This window comes from Falco punctatus (assembly GCF_963210335.1).
Source record: "Falco punctatus genome assembly, chromosome: 5".
NCBI classification, from domain to species: domain Eukaryota; kingdom Metazoa; phylum Chordata; class Aves; order Falconiformes; family Falconidae; genus Falco; species Falco punctatus.
The window spans coordinates 72,808,795-72,836,102 of record NC_137584.1 but is presented as its reverse complement, the minus strand read 5'-3'; the positions used below and the strand labels follow the sequence as shown (position 1 = coordinate 72,836,102).

General features: G+C 49.9%; 2 protein-coding genes across 10 annotated transcripts in view; one reads left to right on the top strand and one right to left on the bottom strand.

Moving 5' to 3' along the window:
- Nucleotides 1-6: 6 nt before the first annotated feature.
- On the top strand, nucleotides 7-23,667 carry LOC308064110 (serine/threonine-protein kinase 35-like). 8 transcript variants are annotated; one of them, XM_080388066.1, is made up of 6 exons: nucleotides 280-1,450; nucleotides 1,869-1,948; nucleotides 2,068-2,626; nucleotides 3,695-3,911; nucleotides 5,908-6,160; nucleotides 9,169-11,407. In XM_080388066.1, the coding sequence occupies exons 3-5, from the start codon at nucleotides 2,081-2,083 to the stop codon at nucleotides 6,141-6,143; spliced, it is 999 nt and encodes a 332-aa protein (XP_080244192.1). In that variant the 5' UTR covers nucleotides 280-1,450; nucleotides 1,869-1,948; nucleotides 2,068-2,080; the 3' UTR covers nucleotides 6,144-6,160; nucleotides 9,169-11,407. The 8 variants fall into 8 exon arrangements, 7 of the variants coding, with proteins under 7 accessions (XP_080244188.1, XP_080244189.1, XP_080244192.1 ...); XM_080388065.1 differs by having other exon boundaries at nucleotides 280-1,641; XM_080388062.1 differs by lacking the exons at nucleotides 280-1,450; nucleotides 1,869-1,948 and adding an exon at nucleotides 7-44 and having other exon boundaries at nucleotides 2,000-2,626.
- The window catches only part of ELP3 (elongator acetyltransferase complex subunit 3), a 93,450-nt gene continuing 88,096 nt past the window's right edge, over nucleotides 21,955-27,308 (bottom strand). For both annotated transcript variants that reach the window (XR_013928206.1, XM_080388051.1), the window contains one exon: nucleotides 21,955-24,037. Coding sequence is in view for 1 of the 2 variants with exons in the window: in XM_080388051.1 (XP_080244177.1) it covers nucleotides 23,961-24,037 (77 nt within the window). In the remaining variant the exon portion in view is untranslated. The remainder of the gene's footprint in view (nucleotides 24,038-27,308) is intronic.

Genomic DNA, 27,308 nt, shown 5'->3' with positions numbered 1-27,308 from the left:
TGGGAAGTGGGCGGGGCCGCGCGGCGGCGGCGGGAATTGCGGTGGTGGGCCCGCGCGCGAGCGGGAGGCGGGGGGTGGGGCCGGGCTGAGGCGAGTGGGCGCGGGAGCGAGGGGCTGGCGGGGGAGCCGGCAGGGCTCTGCGGTGCGGCAGGGGGTCGTAGGCCAGGTGCCGAGAAGGGCTGGGCTTGACGGGGCAGGGAAGGGGGCAGAGGTGGGCGAGGGGCCTGGGCGGAGAAAGGCTCTGAGGTGGGGGCAGGAAAGGACTCTTAGGCAAGAAGCGGGGAAGAGCTGGGTCTGAGGGGTAAGGGAAGGGGGCTGAAGTGGCAAAGGGGTCTTACCTGAGGTGCTGGGAAGAGCTGGGCCTGAGGCAGTGGTGGAGACGGGGAGGGGGCCAGGGGCTGGGGAGCTGGGCTAGGGCCCTGAGGTGGGGAAGGAGTCTTGGGTGAGAAGCAGGGAAGAGCTGAGCCTGAGGGGATGGTGCAGGGGGGCAGGGAGTGGGGAAGGGGGCTGAGGTGGGGCAGGGACGTGAGGTGGCCAAGGGGTCTTGCTTGAGGTGCTGGGAAGAGCTAGGCCTGAGGCAATGGTGGAGGTGGGAAGGGGGGCTGAGGTGGGGCTGGGATGAGTGGAGATGGGGAAGGGAAGGGCCCGGGCTGGGCCTGGGGCAGGGTGTGGTTATGCCGGGGGTGGGGGGCTGGCCTATAGTGGGAGTGGGTTTGGGGGCAGGTTGGGCTTTGGACTTTGGGGGCTGCTTTGGAGAGGAGTGGGGGATTGAGGGCTGGAGGGTGAGGAATAGGGTGGGAGAGGCTTGGGAAGGCTGGGTGAAAAGGCCACAGAATCACAGAATCGTTTAGGTTGGAAAAGACCTGTAAGATCATCAAGTCCTTTAACCCAGCACTGCCAAGCCCACCACTAACCCATGTCCCTAAGCACCGCATCTGTGTTTTTGGGAAGGGAGCTCAGCTGGCAGATGAAGCTGGAGGGAGGAGAGGGATTTAGAAGGAAGGTGGGGTGGGCTGGGAAGTGGGGCATTAGGTTGGGGAACCTGGACTGAGGGTTTAGGAAGGGAGAGGGAAGTGGAGCAGAAGCAGCAGGTGGAGTAGGGAGTAAGGGGGAGGTTTAACAGGAGAAGCATTAAGGGGATTGGGAAAGGAACATGTGGCACATGAACACAGGGAATGATTAATGTGTTATTAGGGAGAAAAACTTGGGATGGTGTTGAAAAGCACCGGCAAAGGAAGAAGTGATATGGGAGGCTCAAAAGCGAGCAGGGTTATTGGGGGATAGGGCTGGGGGAGTGGGGAATTGAATGAGGGACCATGAGAATCACAGCGGGAACCTGTACTGGGCAATAAAGTGAAGGATGTGGTGGGCTGGGGGGTAGTGGAGTGGGACAGGGAGCTTGAGGTGGAGGGGAAGCGCAGTGTAAGGCTTGTGAAGCAGTAGGAAGAAGGTGAGCTGGAGAAAGGGAGTGAGTCTCGGGGTGTGAAGTGGTAGAAAATTGGTAGCGGAAGTGCCAGGGACATGATGTAGTTACTGAAGAATTGGTATATTTATGCGGGGGGAGAGCAGGGGTGAAAGATTTTAGTGCCAAACAGGCACTTCTGGCTAGCTTTATTTCTTTAGAAGTCAATTCTGGTAAAAGTAAGTTCAGCTGTTACCCAGGAGGTCTCATCCTCCCTTTTCTGCGCTGCTTACAGAACGTGTCTACATAGTTCTTTTTCTTTCTCACTAAACTTCATCTGTTGTTGACAAATCAATGTTACTTCCTGGGTGGTTGTATCCTACTGTGCAGTCAGGATTGTACTTGATAATGTCTGAAAGTTACCATGGATATAGGCTTTCTCTTAAAACCCCGTTTTACCTGTCAGTCCTCGTGCAGCTGCACCGTACACCAATGCACGTACAGCTGAAATTGATACCGGTTGGAAGTATTTGCAGTTGATCATTGGTAAGCTGCTTCGTTTGGGAGAGTTAAGCTTTTTATCTCCTTCTCTTCCAGGGTTTTACTGCAAGTGACAACTGCTTGCCATAAGTTCAAGTATTTTCCTCTGCTTTGCACCTTGCTAGGCCGAAGTGAGGGATGGCTGCGGAATCCAAGTACAACATTGTTCGAGAAGTGGGACGAGGGACCTATGGTGTGGTTTATGAGGCCATTGTTAATCAAACTAGAAACAAAGTAGCTGTAAAAAGAATGCGTTGTAGTGTGCCTGAAAATGTAGAACTGGCTCTCCAAGAGTTCTGGGCCCTGCAGAGCATCCAGAGGAAACATGAAAATGTGATCCAGTTGGAGGAGTGTATCCTGCAGAGCGGCCAGATCTTTCAGCCAGTTAGTCACTGTTCCAAGAAATCAGACAGCCATTTGCTGCTAATTGAGACCTGCTTGAAAGGGCGGAGGTGCGTGGATCCCAGATTGCCCTGCTTTCTGTGGTTTGTGATGGAGTTATGTGACGGTGGCAACATGAACGAATACCTGCTGTCTCGCAGCCCAGATGCTCAGCTAAACAACAGCTTCATGCGGCAGCTCAGCAGTGCCATAGCTTTCCTGCACAGAAACCAGATAGTGCATAGAGACCTGAAATCTGACAATATTTTGATTTCTCATAGACATGGAAGTCCTATGGTAAAGGTAAGGAAATGAAACTTTGCTGTAATAAGTATGTGATCTAAATGCTTATGCGTCATGTGCTTTGGAATGGGCTTTTGGTAAGTCTTGTGATACTTGCAGTAAGTGTACTCAGAACATCTGATATCAGTTGTGGGCATATTTTTATTTTATTTTTTTTAGGACTCTTGGAAGGAAGTAGAGGTCACAGTGGTGTGTTTCTCTAACATCCTTCATCCACTGCTTATCCTTGAGAGGAGCAGTTCAGGGCTGTCTAACTTCTGCATGCTAGATAATCAGAGAGATCACGATCAGTCAAAAATGGAGCAATATTTTCTGCGCCCTTAAACTTTAAGAACATACTGCCCTGGTACAACAGCTAGTGCTTCCAATATTGCTGCCTCAAGCACATATTGATGTTCGGGAGATGTGGGGAATGTCTTCGTGCTTCATGTTGGTGCCCTGATTGAGGTGAAGACCAGCTGGCTTTGCTTCTTGTAGCACCAGATGGAAAGTCTGTTACAGTGCTCCAAAAAGCTGGGAGCCAGCTTGCTCCTGAACTTTCAGTCCCAAAAGATCGACTAGTTGGGATATAAAATAATAGGTCGGTGCATTCAGATAATTCGTGTCTTGCCCATTCAGATCAATAATGGTATTTGTAATTTGACCTGTGAAGCCATCAAGGGACAATTAAATCATTGACATATTAATCACTATGGACAATAATGGTAATGCAAGAGATTCCCTGTGGTCACCATGGAACAGTAAGAGCCACTTCTACCATAGATGTTGTTCAAGGTATGTTTAATCCTGATTAGGTGTAATCAGAGTGAACTTCACAGAAAGATAACAGTCAGATACCTGTTCTGCCCATCTTCGAAAGGGGATCAAACAACAGGAAAGGAGTGGGGGAACGGACAGCTGGCAGGAAATAACCAGCTTTTCATCTCACCAGGGTTGCTGCCCGACTAGTGTGAGTGCTGTGCTGTGATGGATTTCTGAGGGGAATTCACCGAGCCGCTGTTTTTAAAAACGCTTGTAAAGCCAGTGTTTGTGAATAACTGATTTGATTTTTCTGTTTATGCATTGCAGGTAGCAGATTTTGGCCTCAGCAAGGTGTGTCAGGGGAAAGGGAATGTGAACCAGCATTGCTTCTCCTCTGCGTGTGGGTCAAACTTCTACATGGCGCCAGAAGTATGGGAAGGTCACTACACTGCAAAGGCTGACATATTTGCCCTTGGGATCATTTTCTGGGCTATGGTTGAAAGGATCACCTTCCGAGATGTGGATACTGAGAAGGAATTGCTTGGTGAGGATCAGATTGGTGCCTTGTTGCCAGTGGATGTGCTGGATCTGTAGGGACCCTCTGGGAGGTGTCCTTACAGCACAGTTACAAATGCTGTGGCATATATATACTTCAGATGTGACTTTTTTCCAGGAATTTGCAAGGACCTTGCAACCCAAAGGAACCAAAGTCAGGGTTTTTTTGGGGTTTGGGTCTTTGTTTTTAAGAGAACTGTGAAGAAATCTTTTTCTTCAGTATGCATTGCTTCTGATTTGATAGCTTCTCCTGTGGGGTTTCCAGGTCTTGAGGACATATCACTAAGGTAGAGGGAATGCTTTTTATATTTGCAAATCATTATATTGTTTGGAAGATTGTTCCTTCTGCCAAATTTTTCATAAATACTCTGGAGGATTTAAAGGTTGAGGGAAAGATCACTTCTGGCTTCTATGCTGTCAGGCGTTCCTTACTCTAAGGAATGCTCTCCAGAAATGGATTTGGCCCTTACTGTCACTAAAGAATTGGAAGAGAAAAAACCCTCATAGCTGTTGGTGAGGCATCTGTCTTACAGCTATCCTCTTGATACAGGATTTAGTATCTGTGTACTTCCATTTGCTCAGGAGTGCTTTTAATGCTCTTAAAACCAAAACCTTTCTGGAACTGGGCTTATAGGTTTGCTTGTGTCCTTAACTTGGCATAACCAAAGGATGGGATCACTTGGAGCGCTGAAAGATGTTCCAAAGAGCCAAACAATAAACTGGGAAAGGATGTTTAGATAAGGTTCACTGCCATCTGGCTGAGTTTCCTCACAGTTTAGAGATGCAAGATCTTGCAGGGATGACTCGTCTGATGGCCTGCTCTTCCCACCCCCTGCCGCCTCCTTCCTCCAAATCCCCCACATATTCGCACGCTTGAAATACTTTGTACTAAATGATTTCAGAAAAGTATATTGCAGTGGAAAATCCATCTCGAGGGGAGAGAATGCCAGTCATGCACATTAGCATAATAATTGAAGACATCTACCCAGGCTCTGAGATCATAGTATACCTGTCTGCCTGTCTTTTAAATGTTTAAATTCTTAAAAGGCATGTCTACGGAGGAACTTTGAGATGCTATTGCACTACCCCTTTAATTTTTTTTTCATCTTCCCAAATAGACTCAATTCTGTTATTTATTTCTTTTTAAAATGCCAAACATTGATAAATGTTTTAGTTCCTGCCTACAGAAACAAGCAAATGGTTGCAGCTGAGACCAAAGCATGAATAGATTTCATTAGAATAGCCACCCGCCAACTTGAGATAAGGAGTTTGCAAGGCCAACCTTTTTCTATACACAGACAGGTCACTGCCTTTGAAACATTTATTCTTTGCTTGATGCAGGGGCAGAACAGCCTGAGTGAGCAAAGCTGTTTTTACTGTCTGTTTTGGAAGCTGGTTAATCATTTTCAACAACCAGTGAAATTATTTAGATTACCAGGAGCAAATTTACATTTCCCTTCCTTAATCTTGCTGAGGAGAAGTTGGCTAACGGTAAATGGCATATGCTGTCATTTTAATTGAAAATTGTTTGACTAACTGAGCAAATAACTTTTGTGTTTAACTCTTTCAAGTCACTGCAGCCAAGCAGTCTCCCTCCCTCCCTCCCTCTTCCAGAGCTTCTGAGTCTGCCAGTAGGGTGAAATGGAGGAAGCTTATTTCAGCAGCCCGTTTTCCCTGCAGACGTAGAGGTCTGTGTAACTGCTTGACGAGCATGCCGTGCTTCAGCTTGCTCCTTCTGTTCCACACATGGTTATGAACGAACGCAGCCTTGTGCAGCATCTTGATTACCATGTGAAAGTAAAAGCCTTTTCTGATAACAGCCTCTCCCAATATTTCACTTGGTGGTTGCCTCTTAAGTAAGTGATGTCTCCAGGAATCTTTCAGATGTTTTGTTTTCCAGATTGTCTGTCCGTACCGCACGTGTCAGCGTTTTGTGTAGAACTTCCTCTGCCTGTATAACCTGACTCCCCCTTATCTGTGTTCAGGAACTTATATCTGCCAAGGCAAGAAGCTTATTCCCCTTGGAGAAGCATTGCTGGAGAATCCCAACATGAAATTACGAATTCCCCTGAAGAACAACAAGTCCATGCCAGATGATCTCTGCGAGCTCCTGCATGATATGCTGGCTTTTAACCCGAAGAAAAGATTGGATGCCTTCCAACTAGAAGTCCGAATCGGGCAAATCTCCTATGGCAAAAAGCGTCAACGCTCTGCCTCGTAGGGATGAAGGACGTTCAGGTTAGTGTCTCTGTCAGGCTATTTAGTCTGACCTTACAGGGGATTTTCTGTTATTGACCTCCAGGCCAAGGTCCTCTAAACTGTATGTGCGACCTGTAGAAGTTCTGAAAATTCAGCAATAGAAAGATGCAGTCAAACTAGGAGAAGAAAAGGCTTCGATAAACATTTTGGGAAAAGGAATTTGGCTGAAGTATGTCTAACAAAGAAACTTGTGGCTCCTTAATGTGGTTTGTTCAGGGAACTGGCTGTGCTGCCTGTATTTGGGCCAGCCTGTCCTTTACCCTGTACCTCATCTATTTCCACAGATGAGGGCAGGTTTCTGCCAGCACTCCACCGTTTACCTGTGCTTGTTTGTTGCTTTTACAATGTATTTGCTAACTAAACAAAAGCTGAAGCAGGCAAAGTTACTGTATATTTGTGGGTGTGCATCTTACATAGGGTATTCAGCCACGATAGTCGCTGTCAGACCCAAGACAGGCTTTTATTTTTTATTTTTTTTTAACTAAAGCGCTGTTAATGCTCAGAGTGTACCAGAGCCGGGTGCACCAGCTAACAGAGGAGCTTCATATCCTGAACTGTTTAACATGTAAAGGCCTTGAAAAATGTCTTGGAAAAAGCTGGACTGGAAGTCTGGTGGTCTTGCTGAGTCCTGCAGCGAGACTGTTGTTTCTTATGTGTGCACTTCGGAACAAAAAATTTGATCCTAATCCTTGTGATTTCTTGATGGCCTCTTTAGTATCTGCCTTGATGGAGGTTTGAATGTCCAACATAAAATTCAGGATGGTCTGTCAGATTCAGTGTCTTTCAGCAGAGCGATGAAAATACAGAAGGGAGTTTACAGGATTTTCAAGTCCTGTCTTCTGCTATCATGGACTTCATATCCTAGGATTTCTTTGGTAGATGTATCATAAAGTTTTTTCTGTCTGATGCTGTCACTAAGACTGAGCATCTGGCTGTCCTTACAGGTAAAGGACAGTGTCCTTTGCAACACAGATGCATTTCTGATCACTTTAATACTCACTCAATCTTGTGACAGACTTGTCCTTTAGCTTAAAGTGTTCTCCTTCCCAGGTGTTTGCCCATTCTGAACTATTTTATAGAGAACAATTGTAACGTTAGCAGCATTTCTTCCTGTCCAAGGCTGGTTGGCTGGCTCCTATATGTCCTCCATATCAAAATAACTTCTGCGCTTTCTCTAGGCGAGTTTCTTCAGGTCCTTGTAAAGCACTAACATTTACTATCTAGTCTGGAAATACTCCTCCTGATGTGTTCCAGGATCACATCTCTCATATCTATATCACTTAATCCTCTCATAATTACTTTGTTTCCTAAAGCCCCTTTTGACTTCAGAGAATCACAGAACGGTTTGGGTGGGAAGAGACCTTAAAGACCACCTGGTTCCAAGCCCCCTGCCACGAGCAGGGACCCCTTCCACCAGCCCAGGCTGCTCCCAGCCCCGTCCAGCCTGGCCTTGAGTTGCTTCAAATCAGTAACATTCTGGGTTACTTTTGCTCACAGATGCATGACCTTAATGTTTTCTATTACTGGGTTTTATCTCCTGTCAGTTAGAAGAAACTGTTAATGAATATTTCCTCATCATATTTTTTTATAACTGTAATACCTCCAGCTTTGTGTCATCAGCACACTTAAAATTGTGCCAAGGCTGTTAGTGAAAACGTTAATTAAAGAAGTCCGTTGCCAGTGCCAATCTTGATAAAATTCTAGCCTTTTTATTTCCAAATTATCCATTGCAGTTTTCCCTTGGGACAGGTTAACTGCCTTACATCTTCCTTTTTACTAATCACAGTCTTCTCCTGTGTTTCTCATACTTTCTTATGTGGCACTACATCAAACGTGTTATTGAAATTTCAGGGGAAAAGATAAACACTGTTTTTTATTTAGAAAAATCAGTTTCATCGCTAAAAAATACTCGATTAGTCTGGTAGGATCTGCTGTTCTGGGGACTCCCATGTGAAACAGCAGGCCTGGCATATTGTAACAGCAACAGTGCCACTAGTTGGCAGGCCAGCCCTGAAGTGGTTAGCCTGCTATAGAGGAATTTGCAAGGATAAAGAGGGGAGGAAAGAAAAAAAGCCTCTAGCAGCCCGGTGTGAGGCTTACTACTGTTGACTTTCCTTTTTCATTACAAAACCATAAAGGTAAATAGGTTTGCAGACCAGGTGCAGAACAAAAATGCCAGCAGAGCCAGGACATATCCCTGAAAACCCTGTTGGTCTCAATCCTCTTAATTTATTTTATTTTCCTGTTCGGTAGGAAGCTAGCTGAATACTTACTGTACTTGCTTTTGGCATGTAATCCGAGTTGATGCAGCAATGACTTGTGGCACAGCAGTCTGCACCGCGAGCTGCTACTCTCATGTGCTGAAAACGCTGTCAGCTGCTGTGTTAGTGTGGACTGAAACAAAACCCAGTTCTGTTTTCTGAAATGGGGGTTGTCTTAAACACCGATTCATGGTTGCTTCAGCCCAGAGAGCTGGCTGATTTCATATCCCGCCTTCCTAATCGAAAATCGGGAGTAGTACAGAAGCTGAAAAGGGTTTCTCACAGTGCTAAATCTAGGTGCCGCAGAAGAACTTCTCCCATAGCAAGTTCAAATGAAACAGGAGATAGTTTGTTGTTTTGTTGTTCTGTTTGTTTTTTTTTTAAATCCTGTAATGATAACACAGGGGCAATGAACTCTACAGTGTAGGACAGCCAAACACTAAATCTCCTCAGAACAGTGTGAAAAACATCTAAGTGAGTTTTCTTTCGTTAATTTAAAGATGGATATATAACCTGTGATTCAGGAAGTTCTGATGTTAAACATTGCTCGGAACTGGGATTTTTACTGAGGACAGCCTGTTTGCGTACCTACCCTGTGCTTTTCCCTAAGCATACTTATGCTAATTGATGTCCCTGACCAAGGCAGAACAGTGGGACCTTTGGTATGGGCTGGTGCTTTCACCAAGAAGTATTTTATTTTGCAACTTTGGCATGTTTCCTTTGCAGGTATCGTGTCCCACTGGAGGCCTCTGAGATGGCAAGCAACTCTGCCTTCCTTTGGAATGAGAGGGTTGATCAGAAGACCAATGCTGCCTTCCAGTTTTCCCCGAACAGTTATATTTAAATGGACTATAACTTTATTTATTTGTACAGTAATTTTAAGAGGAGAACTACCAAAAAGTCTATTTTTATGCAAGCCTTCGGTGGTTTTATATTTATGTTCTTTTATGCAGCGAGTAGTGTAGGTGAACACTTGCTTGAGGTGACCTTGACTACCTGGCCATACTCTGCACAGTTGTAGTTGTTTCTGAACTTGCTCTCTTTAAAGCAACCCTTGTGCATCCTTTTGTTGCCGTCCTGTGACTGCCCTTTTGAAGGACAGCAAAGAACCATGAAGGAACACTCTGGAAGACAGGCTTTTCTGCCCCATTGCATGTTGACTCCCTTTCCAGCCCTGGCTTCTCAGCTTTTCACTGATAATGACATGTCCCATGTTCTTGGTTCAGAAGTTGTCTTTAGAAAGTTTAATTGGTGCTTTTTTAAAAGTAATTCCTCACTCTGTTCTGCTTGGCCACGTAACTGAGTGATGTCTGCTGAATGAGCTGGCAAAGTGTTCAGTGTCTATTCTGAAAAGTTTGAGCAGAAACAAAAATGTATTTTCTTCACAGTAGCTTTTGAATATTCTTGCTTAGATTAACTAAAACGCTTTCTTAAAATAAATACAAAGAATGTTAAAGATGCCAACTCTTGATTAGAATGTATGCGTCACTAACACTTAAAGTAGTTTAAGGAATCATGCTTCCTGCTGTGTTAGCGGCTTGTGCCAGCTGTTCTTACAAGGGGAATGAAAAGGACTGCACTGGAATCTTGGCAGGTAAATGGAGAGTCTAATTTGCACCCCATTTGAAAAAATATTTTAATTTATCTGTAAAGTCTTGCTGATCTTTGCTTTTCTTGAGCTGGGAGCTCCTAGAAAAGGTTTCTCCTGTGCTCTTCTGTTGTGCAGAGGTGAAGCAGTGTCCTTCAGGGACAGCTTCTTTTCGTAGGAAAAGAATAAACTGCCAAAAGAAAGCTATAACACAGCGAGCCCCTCTGCACCACCTGTGCTGCACAGAGGACAAATACATATGTTCCTGTTGGAAATAGTAGAGTAGGACAGGGGAAAGAAATATATAAACTAAGACTGTGACTGCACTAGAGAAGACTGTATTATAAGCCGTGTGTCATGAGCTAAATTCATGGCGGGAATCTTTCTTCCTGCCATGACTTTATCCAGAGGCTCCGCTGGCCTTCCATGGGGAAGCGTAACATTTTCTCACCTGCTCCTCCAGGCTGTAAAATATGTTTGTCCTGCACAAACAAGCATTAATTGGCCTCTGTCCCTGTAACGGATAACAAATGGACTACCTGATAGGGGTGGCCGCTGAAAAGAGCTGTTGTGGGAACAGCTTTTTCAAAATAAGTTAATTCAAATGGTTAAATTAAACCTGACTTTTGAATTTGGAGAATCCCTAGCTCGACAACGCTCCCACATCGGAAGCATGCGTAGCAATGATAGACACAATTGCTTTGAAGCTCATTTAGCTCTTGACACCTGTGCACAGACAGCCCATGTGGTGAGTGGAAAGACGCTGAAAATGGAGGTCTGGACCTTCTGTTATGAAGAGCCACGGTTGCCCTGTTCTGAAGAGCGTTTCTGGCTCCTGGTAGGAGACAGGTCTGGCTTCGACTGCAGCTCTACACCTGCAGTACAGCCCTGTCTTACCGAATCCTAGTTGTTGCCTTGGTTTCTAACTCATCTTGGAGTTCTGGGGAATTAGAACTTAGGACCGTGTGCTGGGTTTGCCTTTCTGAAGCTTTCGGTTATCAATACGCTCCTGCTTTGCAGAGCTGCCTTTCTGAAGTAAGGTTTCTTCACCCTTCTCCTCCTAATCCTGTAGCCACTGCTACTCTGTTGCCTGCTTTCTGTCATCTCTCCTCAGGGCATGCTGCTGCTCTTTTAGGTGTGGGCAGGTCCATTTTTCTGGAATGCAGATATGTTGCAAGGGTGTGCAAACCTGTGAGAAAACTGCAGGGTCCGAGGATGGCTGTTTACTCGTTTTCTTCCTTGTTTTGCCATGCTAGGCAAGTATCCTCACAGCTGCTAGATATTTTTAGCTAGTCTGCTTCAATTGCTTGAAACTATAAGTTAATAAAAAATGCCGTGGTTTTTTACTAATTCATTAAAAAGTGTGATAATACTGAGCATCTTTTCAGAATCACATGCGATGCTTCTTTTTTTGTCGTTTTGTCGTTGGTTTTGTTTTTATGAAGGTACCACAAGTTAGTCTTACTCGAATACCTAGTGAATTGGTAAATGAATGTATGCAATGACAGCCTCTAATTTAAGTGATGACTACTTAGTGAAAGGGGCGGTGGGGGAGAATCCTGGAGCTGCTGTGGGTAGCTCTCTGAAAACAAGCTTGCTATTACAGGGTAAATGTAAAGTCTGTAGCTGGGAAAGGAACAGAATAAATGAACAGAATAAATAAAAGGAAGCGTGCATGAATACCATGGTATTCTGTTTCAAAAGCTGTATGCAGCTCATTAATAATAATATAGCTGAGGAAAAAAACCACCCCAAAAAAAGAAAAATAGATGTTTGTCAAAGACCTGAAATTTGGGAATGGGGAGATGGGAAGTGTGTTAAATTACGTATGTTATGGAGAAAACAAACTCTTTATTGAATGGACACTCCCACCTTGTGCTCCGAGAACTAAGGGCATGCCTGGGGGATGCACAGGTTTCACCTGCCTGAATTGTTGAACTCCCTGGTGAGGGTGAAGTGTCAGAGGGTTCAGATCATACCTACTTGTGGAAGGTAAATCTATGAGCAGTTACTGAACAGTGGTTTAGAGCAACCTTGTGGTTCAGGAAGTTCCTAAACTGTTGGTTAGCTGCTGACGGAGCTGCTCTCTCTGTGGTGCCCTGTTTGTAGACCACTTGTCTTCCAGCTCCTGGGGGAGATGGCGATGCTGCCGTCCTCCGTCCTCACCCTAAATATTGCTGGCCATCGCTCCCCTCATGGTAAAATGCTGGGTCTTGGTGAAAGCGACTGCTTTGGTGACTGGAGGCAAACGTTTGGCAGTGGTGGCTGCTTACTGGACATCACATTGCAGGAAGAGAACGGCACTGTCAAGCACGTCACAGGGTGACAGTGGGTGCCTCTGCTCAGCGCCTGGCTCGGGGGGCTTTGACACTTGATTTTTGCCTAGGTCAGAGCACTGGCAGCAATGACTAAGGATGTACCACTTTGATTATTTTTTTTACCTACAGTCATAATCTCTCTTGAAAAGAGTTAAAAAAAATGGAGAGGAATGTGGATCTGTGATTCAGCTTTGTCTTTCGAGCGAACAGGTAGTGAAGGTGAAGCTTTGTTCTGATTTGGTGGGGGGGGGCGGAGGGGAAAGTGTGAGTTCTCCGGTTTTTATTCACTACCCTGCAATGAGCCTCATGCACATCAGAGCGGTGTGTTAGAAAAGCCTCTCTAAATGCTGGAGTTGTCCGTTGAGGCAGGCGGTTAAATTGATTGCTTTGGATTAAGGGCGCTTCAGACTAGTTAAATTTTTTCAATGGGACAAATAACATCACTCACAGAGATGCAAGATAGCTAGGGGCTGAATTTATCTGGGAAAGAATTAAATACTTGCTTCTGTCCCCGGGCAGGATTGAGTCAGTCAATACCATTCTATTTTTCTCTAAAATTAAGCATTGTCTCCAAATCATTCATTAGCAGAATCCTCCATTAATCATACATCCCAGCACATCTCACCAGACAGCAGAAGGTCTTTTTTCCTATGTCTGTTAAATACATCATTGTAGCTGGTAGTCTTACAGCTGCTGGGAAGCATTTTTTGGAACTAAATACATTCACAGGTCTGTTAATCACAGAGACTAATGAAGGCGCGCCGGGCGCCTGTCGCTGCACGGTTATCTGCAGGCAACCAACATGCAGATGGGGTGGCTGGAGGTACCGATCGTTCCACGGGGGGACACGGGAGCTGGTTGGATTAAGTGTCTCGTCTCAGCAGAGGCTCAGGAGGAGATAAAGCAGATTTGCCGGCCTGTCCGGGGGGCTTGGGAAGGCGGAGGGACGGGAGCTGCGATGGCTGGTGTTGGTGAGAGCTGCAGGCAGCGGCATCGGTGCTGCTGTGAGCCAGATTCCTCAGGTAGACACCTTGCCTTTGCGAAGAGTTCAAAGAACGTAATTGCTTTGCAGCTGGAGAGGCAGGAGTGAGGTTATTGGCTTGTGTGGGTGCAGAAGTGAGCTAGCATCGCTCGTGAACTGGCTGGATCTAGGGAAATACTTTTGCAGAATAAGGAAAACGGGGAAACCTGCAGCTCAATCCATCGGCGATGGATACAGACCAGTTCCTAATTAAAACCTTTAGCACCGGGGCACTCGGTTCACATTCATTGTTCCTTTGTTCCCTTCCACGGCGGCTGCCTTCCCCCATCAGAGGAGGCCGTTTCCGCAGTACGTAAAACACTGACACTGATTTTACGTTCTGTTTGCAAAGCATGATCCAGGTCCTCAGGTGGGTGAAATGTAAAGACACCTACACACCACGGCTGGTGTTGCGCAGGGACGTTGCAGAGAGGGAGGATTTGGAAAGGTAACGAGCTCGTGTGGTTTGGTCAGTCCCTGCTGTTCTTTCAAGAACCTTCGTACGGTCCTAATTGATTTTGCTGAGGCTTTTTGGAGTTGGAAGCAGTGGATTTCTCCCTTTTTAGGCTCACTTAGCTTTCCTTCATTCTCAAAGAGTTGCAGGATCAGAGAATTAAATTAAATTGTTTTTAAATGGAAACCATGTCTAGTCTACTGGCATTATTCACACCTCCTCGCAGCGCTCCTGCTCGGCACGGCCTTGTGCTTGTTCCCGATCCAAAGGGCTGTTTGCGGAATAGCCTGGAGTGCAAAGTGGCCGCGTTTCCCAGGAAGGCAGGCAAGAGGGAAGTTGGGAGCCACCGTCCTGCCACGTACTGATGTACACAGAGGGCTGTAAAACCCCAAAGCTGCCAACGCTTGCCCTCTTGTAGCTTCCCCAGAAAGTTTGGGGTTTAGGTTTTTGAGAAAGTGGCTTTTGAAGTGGCTTCGCAGGTGTCTTGCAAGCTGTGCCGAGCCATCATGTGGGTCTTGGCCCCACAGTGAGCAACATGGACACCCACGCACCCTGTGCTGGGATCAAGACCCTGGTTTCATCACCCTGCTCTGGTTCCTCTCATCCCAGCAAATCTGGGAGAGGTGGGTCCCAAGCCAAACAGAAGCATCAAGGTTTACTTAAAGGAACTCTTCTAACGGAAATAAATATCTAGAGCCACTCTGCTACATGCAGTGATGCAGGAGTTTGAAATCCCGGTGGGAGAGGAGGGGGAAGCATCTCCTAAGGGTGCTCCCACGTGAGGATGCGTGTCCTGGGAGCCGCGTACTGAGCTTGTGTATCACCGCTGCCTTCCCGGGAAGTGAGCTGGAGGCTGTGGGATGCATCAAGTCCCTCCAGGGATGAAAACACAAATAAGGCTTGTCTGGGGTGTGTAAGGCCTGGACCTACATCTAGTGCCCGATACCCACCAGTGGGCACTTAGGACAGCTGCCAGTAAGCTTATATTTAATTTTCATCATGGTATCGGCTGGATTTGGACAAAACTTGGATCCACACAAATTCTGGGAGGAAGCATCGATGAAAACGGGCATCTGCCGAGGAATTTGTACACGTTGACTTAAGAGTTTTATTTGTTTTAACCTTTTTCCTTGAACCAGCACCAACTTCTGCCGATGGCGTGTGCTGAATGAATTTAGCTGTCAGTTCGTGACTGAGCAGTCTCAGCCTTTTGCTTACACGAAAGACTGAGGCGAAACCCACCATGTTTGGCTTTTTCCCACCGTTATAAACAAACTGAAAGAGGGAGGACAAAAATATAAAGCCAGGTGTGCTGCTGCAAGACTTTAAAACTACCAAAGTGGGTCTGTGATTCAGGGCAGAGGCTGGCAGCCTTTGGAAAGGGGGCTTTGGGCATGAAATCCTGCAGAGCCATCCGTGCCCCTGTGGAGAAGGGACAAAAGGGGAAGCAGGCAGCGGCGTGGATAAATCGATGCCAAACCGCTTCTTTGCCATGTGAAAAGAACTCGCGATGAGCCCCAAGCTTTCATGCTGCTGTTAACCCGAGGTCTGAGCGGTGCCATTTTACCCCGACTTTGTTTTTCCGAACCACCAACTTCTTATTAAACAAAGCTGATGAGCACAGCCGGATCGTGACTGCTGTATTTTTTTTAAAATCCGTCTCCTCTCTGGCTCCTGCTTCTCTTGATTTAATTTTCTCCTTTTCTTACAGATTCGCCACAGATTTCCTGAGCCCCTGGCGTGACTGCTTATTGCACTGAAGGCAGGAGGCAGCCCCTGCTGCTGCTGCACGAAGGATGTGAGCAAAGAAGAAAAACAAAATCCAAGCTGGCAGAAGGGGATCGATCCTCGAGAGCAAGTTAGATCCCCTCCACCCTGTGCCACTGGTAATACCTGGCCTCACCAGAGAGGCTGCCAGTATTGCTAGGTATTTCTGGGTTACTTGCCTTTTTTTTATTTTATACTCTATTTCTCCTTAGGCTTTTTTTCCAAGTTGACTTTTTTTATCATGAACAGAGCTGCTGGGGTCTTGGGAAGCAATGGAGCTATGTGTGGCTTAGAGTTTACAGCTGGATGCAGGATGTGCCGAACTAGGATCTGTAAAATGGATATTCTTTTATTTTATACCAAACTAAGCAGCACCTATCTTGCTAAATTCATCCCTTTCAAACATAAAAGGTCTATTGGATGTAAAAATTGCCCTTAACGTTAATGCCAGCAGAGCAGCTGAGCTACAAATACCCGACTTTACCATGTTTATCTCAGTGTTGGTGTCCTCTCATTTTGTGGCTCAGTTCCTGTAATGATGCCGCTTCACCTTGGCTATCTTAGGCTTGAATACCTCAAGTTTTTGCTGTTTCTCCCAGCTGCTTTTAAATTTTCAGCTTCCCGCAGCTGTTAGGCTGCGGCCTAACATCTTTCTCTTGGAGCCAGCTCTTTGGACAGTAACCCCTACCAGGCAGGAGTCATTCGGCACCATGCTCTGCCAAAAGCCATCGGCACATCAGATCCTGTGGCTCCCAGCATCAGCTTTTTTGGTTTTGGTTTTGGTTTGGGTTTGTTTTTATTTTGCCTGAAGAGGCTGTTGAATCACTGTGTTCCAGTTCATCTTGCCCGATCTGGGCTCTGTGTGCACTCACATAGCTTCAAGGGACAGGAACCACTTCTGCCTGTGGTTCCTTCTGCAAGCAGCAAGGGCAGGTATTGCACCAGGATGACCAACAGGCAGCTGTGGTTGGCAAGGCAACCAGCTGGAAGTATCTACAGGAGCATTTTTGTTGGGGATACTATGGGACAGGGGGTCGTGAAGGTGCTGTGGCACGTCTGGTGTTTTTTTTCTTCTTCTTTTTTCTTCTTCTCTTTTTTTTAAACATAGCTATACAAGTAGGGTAATGGCCATCAGGTCCTCCAGATTCAGGCTGAGCACTAAAGCAGGGAGGACAGAGGGGCCCAGATGTGCCTGAAAAAATAGAGACTTATTTAGGTTGGAAAAGAGCTTTAAGATCAAGTCCAACCATTAACCCAGCACTGCCAAGCCCACCACTAACCCATGTCCCCGAGCACCACATCTACATGTCTTTTAAATCCCTCCAGGGACGGTGCCTCCCCCCTCCCTGGGCAGCCTGTCCCAGTGCTGGACACCCTTTCGGTGAAGAAATGTTTCCCAGTCTCCAACCTAAACCTGCCCTGGTGCAGCCTGAGGCCGTTTCATGTCCCTGGCACTCTCTGTGCTGCTAACGTAGCTATCATTTGCAGCCAAGGCAAAAGCTGGGGGCAACAGTGTGTCTCAGCAACAGGGTCGGGGTGCTCTTTCCCTGGGCTTTGTTTTCTTCACAGGTGGAACCTGTCCTGGGTGGACCCACCAGGTGGCCTGTGTGACCCAGGGCAGCAGCTTTGATCCCTCCTGCAGCTGTTAACCACCCTCTGATGCTGCACTCCACTGGAAAGCAGGAGGGAACAGCTCCCCAGGGACCAAAAAGTAAGATTGAGGTAGTCCCCACACGCTCAGCAGGGTTCTAGTGCCAGTGGGTCTCCTGGGCAAAGACGGGCTTCTTCCCATGGCTGTGGGGAAGCGAAAAGTGGCTCTGCAGCCCTGCCGCTCCTGCATGGATCAGGTTGTTACTGCTCGAGCTGCACCTGAGCTCCCCACCACCTGGCACCCTGCGCTGGGTGTGCGTGGCCAGGTTTTGGCAGCGGGGGGTACAGGGGTGGCTTCCGTGAGAAGCTGCTGGAAGCTTCCCCCGTGTCCGATGGAGCCGATGCCGGCCGGCTCCAAGATGGAGCCAAGGGCTGACCCACCAGCGATGGTGGGAGCGCCCCTGGGGTAAGGGGAAAAACCCCCTTTGCAGGTGGGACCGGAGAGAGGAGCGAGCACAGGTGGGAGCCGCGGCCCTGCAGCCCCCCAGGCTGGGGCAGGGGGAGGCCGGGGGGCTCCAGGCGCCGCAGCAGAGGCTCCCCCAGCCTGTGGGGAGCCCCCGGCCGGGCAGGCTGTGCCCCCAGCCCGTGGAGCCCCCGGGGGCAGCTCCCCCCCCGCAGCCCGGGCAGGACCCCCGGGGCAGGGGGTGCCCGCAGGGGGCTGTGACCCGCGGGGGGACCCCCCTGGGGCCGGGCAGGGGGTGAGGACCCTCCCCACGGGGGGCAGGAGCCGCAGGGACAGCGGGTGGGGGACCGACCCCAGCCCCTGTTCCTGGTCCCCTGTGCTGCTCGGGGGAAGGAGACAGAGCTGGGAGTGAAGTTAAGCCCGGGAGGGAGGGAGGGGTGGGGGGGGGCGTCTTCACGTTTGGGTTTGTTTCTCATTATCCCACTCTGATTTAAGTGGTAATAAATGAAACTGATTTCCCTCAGCAGAGCCTGCTTTGCCCGTGCCGGTACCCGCTGAGGGATCGTGTCCTGACCTTACCCCGACCCACCAGCCTCTGGTTGTATTTTCTCCCCCCAGCCCAGCTCAGGGGCAGGGACAGCACGGCTGTGGTGGGCACCTGGCATCCCACCAGGGTCAGCCCACCCAGCACCCATGTGCCACATCTTGGCTGTGTCTGGCTGCCGGCAGGCAGAACACATCAGCGTCCCAAAAAGTCAGAGCAGGAAAAACGCAACAGGCTAAAATTAACGTGCAGTGAATGTGACTCACCTTTGGCGTGCTCTTCAAAGTAGTTTCAGCTGGTCACCGCTGACTGTCCCTGAAAGGGGGGAGCAGCTTCCACTGGTATCTCGCTGCCTCTGTGCCCGCTGGCTGATTTTTCTCATGGGTCGCAAAGGAGCTGGGCTCAGGCAGGGGACAGAGCCCTCCCGGGTGCTCTCTTGCTTGAAAGCATCGGCCCCAACCCCCTGTGCCTGGCCCAGGCGGCGGTGGGTTACTGGGGCTGCAGCGTGAGCCCTCCCTGGGCCCCGTTTCAGCATGGGAACCTGGGCCCTTCCCAGCCCCAGCTGTGGCTCCCACATGTGTGGGACTGGCCACAGCCCTTTGTCTGTGGATTTTAAGGGCAAATTGAGGTGTTTTTTGACTTTGTTCATCTTCTGAACAGTTGTCTAAGTCCTTGTTTGCTTAATCAACCACGTTTCCACCATGAAATATATCAGCGATGGCGTGGCCAGCAGGGCTGGGGCAGGGACCGTCCCCCTGCGCTGGGCACCGGTGCGGCCGCCCCTCAAGCCCTGGGGTCCGTTCTGGCCCCTCACCCCCAGACAGAGCTTGGGGGGCCGGAGCGTGTCCAGAGCCGGGCAGGGGGCTGGGGCAGGGGCTGGGGCACCAGTCTGATGGGGGGGCTGGGGGGTCAGCCTGGAGAGGAGGGGGCTCAGGGGGGACCCGATCGCTCCCTACAGCTGCCTGGGAGGGGGCTGCAGCCAGGGGGGTCGGTCTCTGCTCCCAGGTCACAAGCAACAGGACAAGGGGGAACGGCCTCAGGTTGCACCAGGGCAGGTTTAGGTTGGAGACTGGGAAACATTTCTTCACCGAAAGGGTGTCCAGCACTGGGACAGGCTGCCCGGGGAGGGGGGGAGGCACCGTCCCTGGAGGGATTTAAAAATTGTGTAGATGTGGCACTCAGGGCCATGGGTTAGTGGTGGGCTTGGGCAGTGCTGGGTTAACGGTTGGACTCGATGATCTTACAAGGTCCTTTCCAACCTAAGGAAGTCCATGATTCTACGAAGGGCTAAGAAGGAGGAGCTGTAGCTTGTCTGTAGCTTGTCAACACAAATCACCTTCGCGTGTGGGTTTTTTTTGGTGGGGGTGTTTTTTGGTGTGGGTTTTTTTTTTGTTGTTTTGTTGTAGGGTGGGTAGTTACTGGGGGGTTTTTTTTGGTTGTTTTTTGTTTTTCATCCAGGAGGCTTCAATACACTTTTCCACTGTTCCCATGTGAAAGATGCCCAGTGTGGCCACTGAAGGCAACACCGTCTGCATTTACTGGACCTCAAACTGCAGGGCAATTCGCAGCTGCCAAGACAGACAATTTCATGGGCTGCAGTGACGTGCAACTGCTCCCGGATTTCAAAGCTGCTCTCCCTTTCACAATTAATTACAGGATGCTATTAGCTGATTTCATATGCAACAGCTCTGTAAGAATGATGTACCTGTACTGAAATGGATGCTGTTCTCATGGAGAGAAAAAAACCCACACCACCCACCAACCCAAACCCTACCGTAACCCACACTTGCAGAGTACTGCAAAAAATAGGTCACAGCCAACTGGAAAGTTCCTCGGTGCAGCTCCGTGCCTGCCAGGATCCTGCCAACAAGCACCTTGGCCAGGAAGAAGCCAACATGGGTCAGCCAAACCCAACCACAGCTGTCAGTTTCCTCTTATAATACAGTTTTTGGTGCTTGGCAATGCTTCCTCCTCCCTGCACGCCCAGGGCAAGGCCCTCTGTCTTCTTCAGCCCGCGACGTGAACTTTTAAGTGGGGGAACACAAAAACCCACAAAAAAACCCCAAGACCAAAGATGTGTTTGATTTATTTCCTGGCAGGGACTGCAGAAGGGGTTAGCCATGAAGCCTGCTGGCACCAGGACTGCACTTCACCTAAATGCGAGACAGTCACTGCAAGCCAGCACTGACGACACGGGGCGCGGGCACCAGCCTGGCAAAGAACAGGACCCTGTCCATCGTGTACAGCCCTCTTCGGTACAGCTGCCGTCTGTACCTCCACGCTGCTGTGTCTCTCCAGCTGCATCAGGATCACTCTGGGCTCCTGACTTTATTTGGGTACCTGGTCCCACGCTGTCACCCCCTATTAATGAAGCTCAAGAAGTGGCCACAAAGCTTTAAGCATCACTACGGGAAGGATCTGCACGGCCCCGTTTCTCCCAGTAGGGTCTCATGTTTCCTTTGTGCCTCCCACTTTTTTGTAACTAAAGATGTCTGAAGTCTTACCAGACTTTGTCGCTTTGTACTGTTCGTGCCCAGTGTACTTCAAACACAACAAAGCCTGGAACCCTTAGAACAGTTTTAGAGGGAAGCGTGGTTATTGCTTTCCCCTCCTGGCAGCCATGCCACAGGCAGCAGAGAGCACCGTGGGCCAGGATCATGCCCAAAGTGATGTCCGGGCAACCACAGACCCCAAAAGCCACACTAAAACCCGTGGAAAAGCCACACACATCTGCTAATGCATCCCGTTCCCCAGCTCCCCGTAGGCGACTGACACATACCACTGTATTTTTAAACTCTGGCAGACACACACAGGGTAAGAAGCCACAGCTCAGGCTGCCACCCCCGGACCTTTCCTCAAACCATTGCACCTCCTGGGCCACCCTGGGCTGCCCCAGCGAGGTTTGTGGGTGCCCTGGCAGGGACCTGGCTGCAGAGCTGCCGCCTGAGACCCGAACCCCATCCCAAACCCCAGCAGTGTGCAGAACAGCAGCAGCAGACAGGACACATGCCAGGAACATGCGTTGGAGGAACTCCCTGTCCCCAGCGGAAGCAATGGCTTGGAGAGAAGTACAAACCAGCTATTCATTTGGCTGAATTTATATCAAACAGACAAATCAATACATCACAATTAAAACAAACCTGTGCCTGGGCAGACAAGCCCAAAGAGTTTCACAGAAGCTCAGTAAGTGCAGCATGAAATCGCCCCAGACAGAACACACAAATGGGAAGCTAAAAATAAGACCCTCTCCCCAAATTGCTTTATTTCTGATAAAGCTGCTAGTAAACTGAAACCACATTGGCCTTAAAAAAAATAATAAAGGTATCCAGTATTTCCTTGATTTGCCGGAGGGCCACGCTTTCAGACACACAGAAGCGGTGTTTTTCCGGCTAGTACCTGGAACAAGCTGGGCTGTCTGACGCTTTCAGCTCTGAGTGATTCGTAATTATGTCAGTGGTACCAGAACAACAAATTTTGCAGAAAATCTCAGGGATTCTACACAGAAATTGCATCCTTTCTCAACATATCTCCTTCCATCTCCTCTGCTTTTACAGTGTCAGAAGCTTAACATGCCCCACATTTACCAGTGTCATAAAGGATGGAAAAAACCCAGTTTAACAAATCAAGAAGCAGCAGCCTCCACCTCCCTTCTTTAAATCAAGCCCTCTGTACAGGGAAGGAAGCTCAAACACACTCAAGGGTTTAGGTACCAACAAGCTGGTTTTTGGTGTTCACTCCCCAGCTCTTTAAAACACAGGACACCAGCATTTACCTTCAATAACAAGAAATTTATTGCCAGGTATTTCACTTGTTTCCAGCAAGGACACGCTTTTTCCGCGCTGCCCGGGCAGCTGCTGCCGCTTGCGCGTCAGCAGACGTCAGCGTGGTTCTGGCCGCTGACCCCGCGAGTCACTGTTGGGGAGCAGCAATAGATCACGGTGGCAGAACCGCATTTACTGTGTGGCACGGCACGGCTGCCGCGAGAGCTTCCCCACCCCGAGCTGCTCCTCCTCCAGGTTAATCACGTGTATCCAAATGTTCGTTATCGGTGAAGTTTCCAGAAGGCTCCTGACGGAGTTGTTTATTAGAGTAACACCTGAAACGTCAACTTCTCTACAAGCCGTGACTCCAGATTTCAACCCTATTTTTGATTGAAATACTATAAAAAAAGAAGTGGAGGAGGTCAGAGCTCCGGCTGCTCCCTTCTGGTTTTGTTAGGTCAAGCGGGCAGCGCCAGGCACGCTGCCTTTGAAAACCCTGAATCACTAATGTCAAAGGACACCCCCCTGCCCTGTGTGTCTTGGGTCATCCCCACCCCACCGAAGGGCTGGGGGGGGAGCTGAGGAAGGTGCTGAGCTCTTCACCCAGGGTCACAGCTTGCTCTCACGTCCCACCTCGCTCTGCAAAAAGCAGCTTTAATGGTATCATTCCTCACAGCATTCACAATGCCTGGAAAAGGCAACCATCACACCCATCTCCAAGGAGGACCAGGAGAAGGACCTGAGGAGCTACAGGGCAGTCACCCAACCTCCATGCTGGGAGAGATAAGGACCAAACCCTCCCCGAAACCCCTTCCTGCTGTGGAAGGGAGAGGGGAAAAGAGTTACGAAGAACCAGGAGGGATCCTCCGTAGGCAGATGGTGCCCGAGCAGCCCAGCTGCCTGCTGCGATGAGATGAGGGCAGTGCGGATAAGGGAGGGACGCAGAGGTTGTATACCGTGACCTTGCCGAGGCCCCTGACACTGCTGCTGCACGGCATCCCCATGCCCAAATCAACAGGTTACGGGCTGGAGAAGCAGCAGATCTGGTGCTGGAAATGCGGCTGAGCAAACTGAAGCGGGGGCCGTCAGGCTGGTTATGGTGTTGGGAGTATGCGATGTGCAAGGAGAAGCTTGGAGGACAGACTTTTCCCAGAGCAGCACTTCAACAGGCCAAGTGGCACAAGCTGAAATGCTGTAAACTCCCATCAGATACTAGGAAAAGCTTGTCCAACATATGGGTGTCATATTGAACAGAGACCTAGATGCTGTGGATTCTTCATCCACACCCACGGAGTATCTCCAGCCTTGGAGGCATGCAGGCACCACCACCCTGATCTAACTGGAATCTGCTCTGAGTGGGGTTGGACGAGAGCTCTCAGAGTCTCTTCTACCCTGAGTTACTCCATGTTTGTGCATCATCGTAGAGAGTAAAGTTTAAATTTTTAGCTCAGTTCCTACCGCCACCAAAGTAAAGGCTTCCAGCCCTCATGGTCTCCTACTTCTGCATGGTAAAAGGATCAAACGGCATCACTTGGGATGGACAGAAAGCAGCCAAGCCCAGCATAAATAAATGTGCACAGAGAAATAATTAATTCATGTTGTAGAATAACCCACCCAATTTCAGCGCTGAACCATTAAAAGCTCGCTGACAGCATTACAGAAACAACAGTTATTTTTCCCAGGCTGCTCAATAGGGTCCCCGGCTCACCTGCGCTTGGGCCCTCTGTTGCAACGCACCAGCGCCCGTCCCGCAGATACGGCAGGGTTACGCTGGTACCGAGACGTGAAACATCCCCAACCCCAAGCTCTCCTGGGGCAACGGGCAGATCTCCGAGCTGCTCTCCCCGGCGGAGATGCCCTATTTGCTGCCGTGGGCTCTGGCATATGCAAGTCCTTTGCAGCTGGCAGGCTTTGGGTTTTAGCTTACGTCTGTCACCATGAGCTTTCTTTCCAGGATGAGTCTCACCTCCTCTCCTGCCAGCAGCTGGTTGGGGTGGGGACCTCCTGGGGCATCAGTCCAGCCTTTTCACCATGTAAGGCCCTTCGAGCTCGTAGCCGATTTTCCTGTAGTAGTTCCTTGTGCCAACACCTGTGAGAAGAACAACAAAAACGTTTAAATTCAGTGTCAATGACAAACGAGCTGGAGAAGCCAGGGCCAGGCAGAAAAGTCACTTCCATGGAGAGATGGTCCTGAAAGGAGGTTGGCCTCTCCAAACAGCGGGCGCTGGGCTCCCCAGCTGCTGTGCTGGAGCGGGGGTGTTTATTCCTTAGCATCTGGACCAATTACGGTGTTTTTAAGGGGGAAATGCAGGAACATAGCTGTTCTATCTACCCTGAATCATGCACCCCATCCTTTGTCTTGAGAAAGGCTGTGAGGGCCAGAGGAATCGACACAGCAACAATGGTGAGATGTGAGTCAAGAGTTCAGAGCAGCCCAGGTATAACAAAACTCAAGACAGGCTCTTGAGAGGAGGCGGCCCAGCTGCAGGCATCATTACCAGGAACTGAAGGGCTCTAAAACCCAACAAAACTGTCCAATGTCTCCTAGAAATGAACTTGGCTCCACTTCAGATAGACAAGTGGTCTCCGCGGCCGCAATCCAATTTCCTCATTGAAAAGGACGGCTCCGAATGGCTCAGTTCCCAAACAGCCTCTTCCCTCTCCTTCCTCGCTTAATGAGGCCCCGGGTGAGCCCAACCCCACCGAGCTTTTCACACAGCATCCTGCTCCTGCGGCAGGACAGGTCCAGCACAGCAGCCTTCCCCCTCACCTTATCTAATTACTCACAGATGCAGACATTAGTCATCAGGGGAGGGAGGAGGAATTCAGCATCATGGCATCATTGTCAGCGCAGCTGGTGGGTAGGGACAGAAGGACGGATAGGACACGGCTCTCCATCAAGGAAAGCAGCCCCTCTTTCCTCTAATCTCATCATTCCAGCCAGTTCCTGGAAACTTGTGGTAGCAAATGGCTCTCCAGGAATGTCTGCATCTGCTATGCAGGGAGTGACCTGCTGTGGCTGGTAACCCCTTCCTGCCCACACATCGCTGCAGCAATTTTACCCATTGCTGGATTTGTTTAAAATAGTGGTAAAGTTATTTCCTGAACGCACGTTACAGTAGTTACCGAATGGCTTAAGCACCACAGCTCCAGACAAACCCGCAGCCAACATCCTAGAGAAGCATATTAATTTAAGGTATGGAAAAGACACGTGAAACCCAGACCTGAGATGTCTTCGTGCCCCTCATTCCAGCTGAAGCTGGAGAAGAGGTTGAAAAACCCCAAACTGGGGAACACCTGAGCAAATCTACTTCTAAGCAGTGGCAAAGCCCCTGTGAGATTGCAGCAGGGAACCATCCTCAACCACAAACGTCCTGAAGGGACCCAAATTCACTCAGCTTCAGTGTGAACCTGAAGCTAAGGAAAAATCTAAGTCTACTGCACTCGTGCCCACTCCCTTCTTCCTGATCTCTGCCCAGAGGAGGGCTGGGATCTCTGACCTGGAGTAAATTATCGCCTTTATCAACATCTTGCCTAAAAAACATCCTCTTGAGTTCATCAGCAGAGATGCTGGGGTACGATATACAGATTTTGGCAGTGAAAGAGCAGAGCCATCCCACCTGTGGCCCAGAACAACTCAGTTAAAAGGATTAGCAAAATTGAAAGCTGAAGAACAGCCCTCCTGAAGCGAAAGGACAACTGAGTAATTCAGCTGATGTTTTTAAAAAACACCTTGATCAGAGTTACTTAACACTTCCCCTTTTTTATTTCCTAAAGCCCTTGGGAAATGTGTGGATTTTAAAGAAGGCAGTTTAGGTTGCATCAGAGCATCGTGTGCTGCCTCCATTAATCTCAGAGCTATTAAGTGGCACTAGTTAAGCACCAGCTCTTCCCCATTTGAGGGCAGGGGGTTCAAGCCATTAACAAGAATGATGATGCGGTTGGCCAGCCCTGTGCCCCTGGGGTCCCACGCTGCGCCACTTCGCCAAGCATCTCAGTTATCATCTCAGCCCTGCTCGGAGCGGTAACTTTTTGCACAAAATCACTGTCCTTCAACAGGAAAGGGTCCTGCGAAGAGGAGGCAGGAGATGCTTCAGGCCGTGGGCTGCAGGTGGACAGGGTGTGGAATCCTGGCTGCCCAGCTCTAGCTGGGGATAGCTCACCAGCTCCAGCCCTGCAGGGGAGTTTTCATGGCAAGAGGCTTCTGAGGGGAAAAACTCTCACCAAGACACCTGCGCTGGGTGTGCATGGCCAGGTTTTGGCAGCGGGGGGTACAGGGGTGGCTTCTGTGAGAAGCTGCTGGAAGCTTCCCCCGTGTCCGATGGAGCCGATGCCGGCCGGCTCCAAGATGGAGCCAAGGGCTGACCCAGCAGCGATGGTGGGAGCGCCCCTGGGGTAAGGGGAAAAACCCCCTTTGCAGGTGGGACCGGAGAGAGGAGCGAGCACAGGTGGGAGCCGCGGCCCTGCAGCCCCCCAGGCCGGGGCAGGGGGAGGCCGGGGGGCTCCAGGCGCCGCAGCAGAGGCTCCCCCAGCCTGTGGGGAGCCCCCGGCCGGGCAGGCCGTGCCCCCAGCCCGTGGAGCCCCCGGGGGCAGCTCCCCCCCGCAGCCCGGGCAGGACCCCCGGGGCAGGGGGTGCCCGCAGGGGGCTGTGACCCGCGGGCAGCGGCGCTGGGCCAGCTCCTGGCAGGGCCCGTGGCCCCGTGGGGAGAGGAGCCCAGGCGGGGGCAGGGCTGGGGACCCCGCGGGGACCCCCCTGGGGCCGGGCCGGGGGTGAGGACCCTCCCCACGGGGGTCAGGAGCTGCAGGGACAGCGGGTGGGGGACCGACCCCAGCCCCTATTCCTGGTCCCCTGTGCTGCTCGGGGGAAGGAGACAGAGCTGGGAGTGAAGTTAAGCCCGGGAAGGGGGGGGGGGGGGGGGGGGGGCGTCTTCAGGTTTGGGTTTGTTTCTCATTATCCCACTCTGAGCTGACCGGTGACACGTCCAGTCAATTCCCCCAGCGGAGCCCGCGCTGCCCGTGCCGGTACCCGCTGAGGGATCGCTCCCTGCCCTGATCCCGACCCACCAGCCTGCCCTTACACTGCCCCGGCCCAGCTCAGGGGCAGGGACAGCGCGGCCGTGGTGGGCACCTGGTGTCCCACCAGGGTCAGCCCACCCAGCACCTCAAAAACCAGCCACTGGGTTTGTGTCCAGACGCGTGGAAGCCAAGTGTCACGGGTTACATCCCCTGGACCATCAGCCTGGACCACCGCGCTGCAGCACAGCATGACAGGCTGCTTTGGCACAGGGGCAACATCTACCTCTGGAAGCAGGGAAAGGCAGGCAGGTGTGGAGGTACAAGCCAAAGGAACAAGGAATTCT